At 30.4% G+C, this 7190-nt stretch overlaps 1 protein-coding gene across 1 annotated transcript; it reads left to right on the top strand.

Moving 5' to 3' along the window:
- Positions 1-4525: 4525 nt before the first annotated feature.
- On the top strand, positions 4526-6081 carry LOC145101135 (protein BIG GRAIN 1-like E). The gene is made up of 2 exons (XM_079038304.1): positions 4526-5733; positions 5890-6081. The coding sequence occupies exon 1, from the start codon at positions 4729-4731 to the stop codon at positions 5713-5715; it is 987 nt and encodes a 328-aa protein (XP_078894430.1). The 5' UTR covers positions 4526-4728; the 3' UTR covers positions 5716-5733; positions 5890-6081.
- Positions 6082-7190: the final 1109 nt, after the last annotated feature.

Here is a 7190-nt window from a genome sequence, read left to right as displayed (position 1 = left end):
CCGGAAAACAATTGAAAAACATTTTGAAAGAATATGAGTTTTTTTAGTGAATATTGCACTATATATTCATTAAAAATATCCATAACAACCATTCCTTTTAATTTTCAAACTGCATGTCCTCTGTTTCAACAGCTAGAAAATATATTTGAAGATTTATTTTTTAGTGAATAAAAAAACTAGAAATTTTAAATATTGTTAATAATATGCCAGATATAAATTATCTCCATGCTTCACAAACGAATGAAACTAAAAATCTAGCATTAAGGAAAACGAATACTAATCATAGGTTTTTGATTGGCGTAACAATCCCTAAAATGGTGGATTTTTAATTAAATATATTACTTAAGTTTCCAAAATTATAAGTATTCAATTTTTGTAATAATTAATTTAACTAACCAAATTATTAAAATGTTTTTATAAAATGATTGGATCACATTTGACTATACATTCATATAATATTTAGAGGTTATATATGATTATAATTCTCTCTCTCTCTCTTTCTATATATATATATATATATATATATATATATATATATATATATATATATATATATATATATATATATATATATATATATATATATATATATATATAGGGGTAAATGATTGTTCATATGACGTTTCATATTTTTATGTTTCACCAAAATATGAAACTATTTAACATTGATTTGTTTAAACATGCCGTCATATTTATGTAAGTTGTAAAAAGAGAAAATAAATATTTCTTGTTAACTTTCTACATAATTTGTTCTTCGAATGAAGCAGTGTTCATTTGGTTATATATATATATATATATATATATATATATATATATATATATATATATATATATCCCTACAAAATCATTTTATTATAAATTAAAGTTGTTGCAAAATATCGTTAGCCAAAAAAAATAACGTGGAAATTCAAATTTTACTTCTCTTTTTTCTTGACAAAATAACAAATAAGAAAAAGAAAGTGCATCCAAAAAGCATTACAATGCACTCCACGTGTTAGTGCACGTAGCGACACAACCCACGTACTAAATACAAACATCAAAGCCCAAAACCCTAAAGTGATCTGGGTTGATGAGACAGATCTTCTTTAGAATTTTCTGCTTTGACTAATTTACCCCTGTCTCTCATCAAACCAATATGGGCCAATCAAGTAAATATAAAACATTGCACAAAATTATCACATTTCAATTTTATTTTTATTATAATATATAGATGTTTTAAAAGACGTGAAGTATGATCGTGGCGGTAATGTGGAGTTTCCTATTTTATGAATCATGACGAACCCACGATATTTTATAAAACGTTACCTTTTTATATAACTTCTAATCACATATAAACATTTTCTATTTTAATTCAAATTTTCATATAATATTCTGACTTAAGACAATATTTTATAACGTGTGGCCGGAGACAAGCTTTGCTACCATGGCACGATTTGACAAGTCCATGTCATATCTCTTAGAACATTACAAGATATCACTCATATTTTGAGAAATTAAGAATGACCTTGTGATATATAACTTTAATTTTATATTTCCATTTTTTTTTATTGAAATAATCTATAAAACCTCTCAAAACGGAAGAAACATTTCTTGCAAGTTGTTATGACGACGACATGGTGGTTCATTTGGAGTTTGCACAATTCGATTAAGTTTGGTAGTAACAAATTAAAAAAGAGGTGTTTGCTAACATTTTTTTTTAAGAAACGGCAAGATTTGTATACATTACCTTGTAATCGATTTTGTTAATTTCGCTTTATCTTCAGTTTAATTCGTCCCTTCAAAAAATAATTCGTGAATCTTTCCTAAAATTCTTAAATACCACAAAATCACTTTATTTACATATACACTGACTTTTTATTATTTTACGTTTCTCAAACAGCTCTTGATATTTTATTTTGTATACGAAATATTAAACTTTATCTTTATAAATTCAAACATTCTTGAAACTAAATTCATACACTTTTTATTCCTGTTGTATCATCTTTCAATATTACTTTTATCATACTTTTTCGGTAGAAATGAGAGTTTTTATTCCCGTTCCAAATCCAATCATTTTTTCCGACAACAGATATTATCCAACCATCACAAACGGTTACCCCTCCTATTCCTGACAACTATTTAATTTAGTATGGTTTTTACGTCGTCCATTTTTTATAATGGAAAATTTGTAATACTGAATATGATAACAGAAAATTTTATAAGCAAGACCAATCAACTTTAGCTTTAAAGAATAGAATGTGTTGATTTGATTTATCTAATCGTATAAATTGAAAAAAAGAAAATATAATATGAAGCTCATCATATAGATTGAATGTGGTGAGAAATCCTTTGTTTATTGTGAACAATGCTACTTTAAGACTTTTTTTTTCTTGACAAAGAAGATGAAGGTTTTTAGGCTCAAATTTACACATAAAAATTCAATAAGAAAGAACACACAATCCATGAATGAGAAAGGTTCATGATTTTGGTCCAGAATAATGTTAAAATTAAATTTATGTTGCAAATTATTGTTATATGTTATTTTTACATTATTGTTGACGTCAACAACCTACTATTTTGATAATTTACCAATTAGTATAGCTATCACGATATACACAGAAACACTAGTATAATAGTAGTATTTAAGGTACTTCGCAAACATTTCATGTGATTTGCAAATTACACATTTCTCGAGATTCCATATTTTCGTGAAATTCCCAAATTTTGTCTTATAATAAGAAATGAAGTGTGGTGTGGTATATGTTAGTATGTTACCACCCCTTTCCATTTTGTTATTTCTATTATTAGCCCTCTACAACATGGTGTCTATATCGTTATTAGCTCCCATTGCAGGGCTAATATTATACAAATAAATGAAGTGTGGTGTGGTATATGTTAGTACAATTTTATATACCATAATACTTCAATTTTAATTTTTTTTATGGTTGAAACATGCCATTCCATGATTGTTGATATAATTAAAGGGTCGCCCTAATAATTCATTTATTTGTTTAAGAATGCATACTTTGTGTACTAGGTGATTTTAATTATTAGAAAGTAATAAAGCACCTATTATAAAGTTTATACGACCCCAATTTCAACTTTGTGATAATCCATATGTATATTTTTTATTTTAAAATGAACATCTCCATTTAGAAAGCAGACTTCTTCGATTGTGGTCCATTATTTACTGAAGATACGGGTTCGATTTATCTTGCTTTGCAAATGACGTGTTGCTTCCTTCTGGCCATCCATGACTGAAGAAGAAGGCCCCTAGATTTTGAGTCATTTATGAGGAAAAGCTTACCAAGTATCACCAAGTGAGCAAATTGGTGATTGTTATACCATCCATACTAATGTAATTAATCCCACTAAAGTTTTAATTGTCATACATTAGCTTAATAGCTTTTATAATCAGTGTAACCGATAGTTTTTATTTTGAAAAGGGATATCAGTAACAGTGTAATAAATAACAAATATTTTATATTGATAAATATTAGATAAAGTAATTAAATAATTTACTAAATATAACTGATTAAAAATATAGTTAGATAGAATAAAATAATATTAGAAGGGTTAGAGTGGATGATTTGTAAAACCATTTGCAAATATTAAAAGGAGTATGGTCACACGGGCAAACCATATCATCCGCAAGCTAGGTACTAGGTAGATAGATAGCAAGCATTTTGAAAAGCGTTGTAAGTTTTATAAATTATAAAGATTAAATTATGGCTTATAGTATTGTTAGTTATCTTATTATCAGTATAATGCTATATATAGTATATACTCGACTTTCTTAATTTGTTGAAATTGTTGCTTTTGGAAAATTTGTAGGGAGAAAGGTATGCAAACTTCATATTCTTTGGGACACAAGAATAGGACCAAAATCTCCCATTTTCCATAAAGATTCTATCTCAAACGAAGTTATTTAATCTCCTTTGGAGCAAGTGATTTATGAATCCAAAATAATACTGTGCTATTAACCGAATAAAAACAAAGTATTATTATCCCAATAAAAAACAAAATATTGTTTTGATTATAAAATTTTAGCTTTGAAAAAAGTAGGTCAAGAAGATCCAAATCTCCCACTTTTTTTTTAATAAATTTATCAAGATTTTCTAAAGGGGAATTATTGGCACAATGCATGGCCAACATCCACCTTTGAAAGCGAGTCCTCGACATAGAAGTAGAAATTTGAAAATGTAACTAGAATCCTATGAAAATAAAACCCTTTGACCCCACAACACCTAGCACAAACTTATGGCCTTCATATACCACTACACAAAGAGCTATGATTGAAGTTTGTGCTTTTTAATCTTATTTCTAAATCTTTTTACTCTAAAATTTTTTAAATAATGTTTCACAAAATCCAAATTTACTTTCATTTAGGTGACTATTGAAATATTTTTATGCACTGACTGATGATATTCCACTTATATGGGATGTCTTTTCTCTAACCAAAAACCATCATGCTAACACAAAAACCATCATTGCCAAAGAACTTTTAGTTTTTCGGTTACCAACTCGAGTTATATTAACTTGTATTTTATGCAATAAAAATTGTATAACTATACGTATGAAAACAAATGGAAAAGAATGATTACTATAAATAGACATGCCTTCTCTCACTTGATCAACAATCCAACCATCTATCACGCTCAATTATTTCATGAAAACTCTCTTCTTTGCATTTCACTTTCTAGGGTTTAACACTCATCAAACACTAATCTTCTTGTTTTAACTTCAACCATGCCCAAAACCATTAATCCACCTCTACAGGAGAACAAGAAACCGTTCCATCAGAGGAACAGTTCAGACGAGATCAATGTCTTTGAAGCCTCCCGATACTTTGAAGACACGAACACCACCCTCTCTCATAAGAATTACATGAGAGAGAGTGTTGGAAGACTGAGTCTTGATATCCAGAACAATAGAAGAAACTCCAATAATATTCCTTTACAAGCCATGATGATGGAGAACGGAAGAAACTCGATACCTTTAAAAGCTATGATGATGGATCCGAACCATATGATGATCAAGAACGAGAAGAAGTATAAGCAACCAAGCTCACCAGGAGGGAAATTGGCTCATTTCTTGAATTCCCTTTTCAACCAAACATCTTCCAAGAAGTCCAAGTCGAAGTCAAAGTCAACCACATCGACACAATCTATTAAAGATGAAGATGAGAGTCCTAGTGGATGGAGAAGAAAGAGGAGGAGTAGCATCAGCCTATTCAGGAGTGGGAATAGTAATACCAGTAATATTGCAAGTGAAACAAAACCTGCTAATTACTCAACAACACCACATGCATATGATGATCACATGCCACAGGCACCCACAAAAAGGACAAGCTATAAAGATCTCAGAAGCTATTCAGACCACAAGCCTACATATGAAGTTACCAAAGTACCCTTTAATGAAAACTACAACAAGAATGAAAACCTCAAGATCAAGAGTGGGTTTTCTGACAGAAAAAGTAGAAGTCCTGAAAATGTGTCAGTGGAGAAAGTTAGGGTTTGTGATGTAAAACATGATGATCATAATCAGAAGTATGATCCAACGGTGGAGATTAGAGAATTCAAGAGATTCATTCTTGATGATGATGGAGATAGTGATTCAAGCTCTGATCTTTTTGAGTTAACAAACTGTGATTTGGGTTATTATTCAAGTGGTTTGCCGGTTTTTGAAACCACGCATATGGATAGCATCAAGAGGGGTACACCGATCTCTAGCTAACCTATATAGAAGTCGAAGGTAAATTAAACCTTCATAAGTGAGAACTTAAAATCAAGGTGCTACATTTTTAAGTTAATATTTCATAGATAGTTTTTTTTTTTTTTTTTTTTTAAGTTTTGATTTCGTTTTTGTTTCTTAATTATTGATCATGAATTATTTTGTTTGGATATTCAGCGAGCAAGAGAAAATTCAAAGAGGAATGTCTTCATTTTAGTTTTAGCAATTCAAAAGTTCGATCCCATTATTTTATTGACTGTAGAGTTAATTATACATTTGAGCGATCATATATATATGTTATGCCGTTTTATAATGTTTTGGTTTTAAGTTCCGGTTTGGTATCAAAAATTTCCATCTGTTTTGTTTTAATGGTTCAATTTAATTCTGGCTTTGGTCGATTATGTTATCCATAATTTTATTAAAATTTTTTATATTAATATACGGGTCACACCAACCTACCCCAGTACCCCACCCCATTCCTCCCCTCCTTCACGCCAACTGCCTCACCCCACTCTATCTAAAGCTAAAGCTAAGCCTAGTATCACTTTCTATTCACACACATGAGCATATATAGTCCCCCCTTCTTTAAGAAACGACACCTCTCAACATTTAATTATTCCTCTCTACTTTTACTCTCTCTGTCCGGCTCTTTCTCTCTTAAAAGATTTGAAGCAATGATCCTCAAAAGTGGGTTGTCTTTAAAAAATGGATTACAGGGTGTTGATCCTTGAAATGCCAATACTACAATCTAGGGCCCTTCCGGAGATGGTCTAAACAATGGGTTTATTGACACAACTTGTGTGGATCTAGATCTGTCAGTAAAATCCTGTTGGTAATGTTTAGGCCCCTTGGTGCACATGACACCGCACGCGGTGCGTGAGGTGGCACTGCGGTGTGCGGTAAACACCACACAGATCCCCCTTACTCTACTGCGGTAAACTCGGCGTGTGTTATGGTTTCACCGTACGGTATAACCCTCAAAGGTGGTACTTTGTGCATAATAATGTATATTGTAGTGGGTGTGGTATGACACCCACCAGTTTTGTAGAGTGACGAAAAATGAAGTGATAATGCAAACAGTTTTGTAGAGTGACGAAAAATGAAGTGATAATGCAAAAAATGTAGGATGTATGGTATGACATCTACCGGTCCTTATGATACAAATTAATTTTTTGACATATTTTGACGTGTGTAATTAGTAATGGATTATTGACAGACTTTGGTAGTTGAGGACGGAATTGCCAATGGAACATATTTGTAACTGACCGATACTAATTACGGAGTTTATTTCCATTGTTAGAGATTGTAAAAAGCAATATAAAAATCATTTTAAATTTCATGAGAATCCATAACTTTTTTAATTTTTATATATTAAAATACAAAGATCTAAAATAATATACACAAAATATCCAGATTTTAAAACCAATAAACATAAAACTAAGAAGCTCAAAAACATTTTCGACAAACATTAAACAAAA

This window comes from Lactuca serriola, chromosome 4, assembly GCF_051521515.1.
Source record: "Lactuca serriola cultivar US96UC23 chromosome 4, Lser_US96UC23_V15, whole genome shotgun sequence".
NCBI lineage: Eukaryota > Viridiplantae > Streptophyta > Magnoliopsida > Asterales > Asteraceae > Lactuca > Lactuca serriola.
Note: the sequence above shows the minus strand (reverse complement) of the source record. Positions and strands in the feature narration are given on the sequence as shown.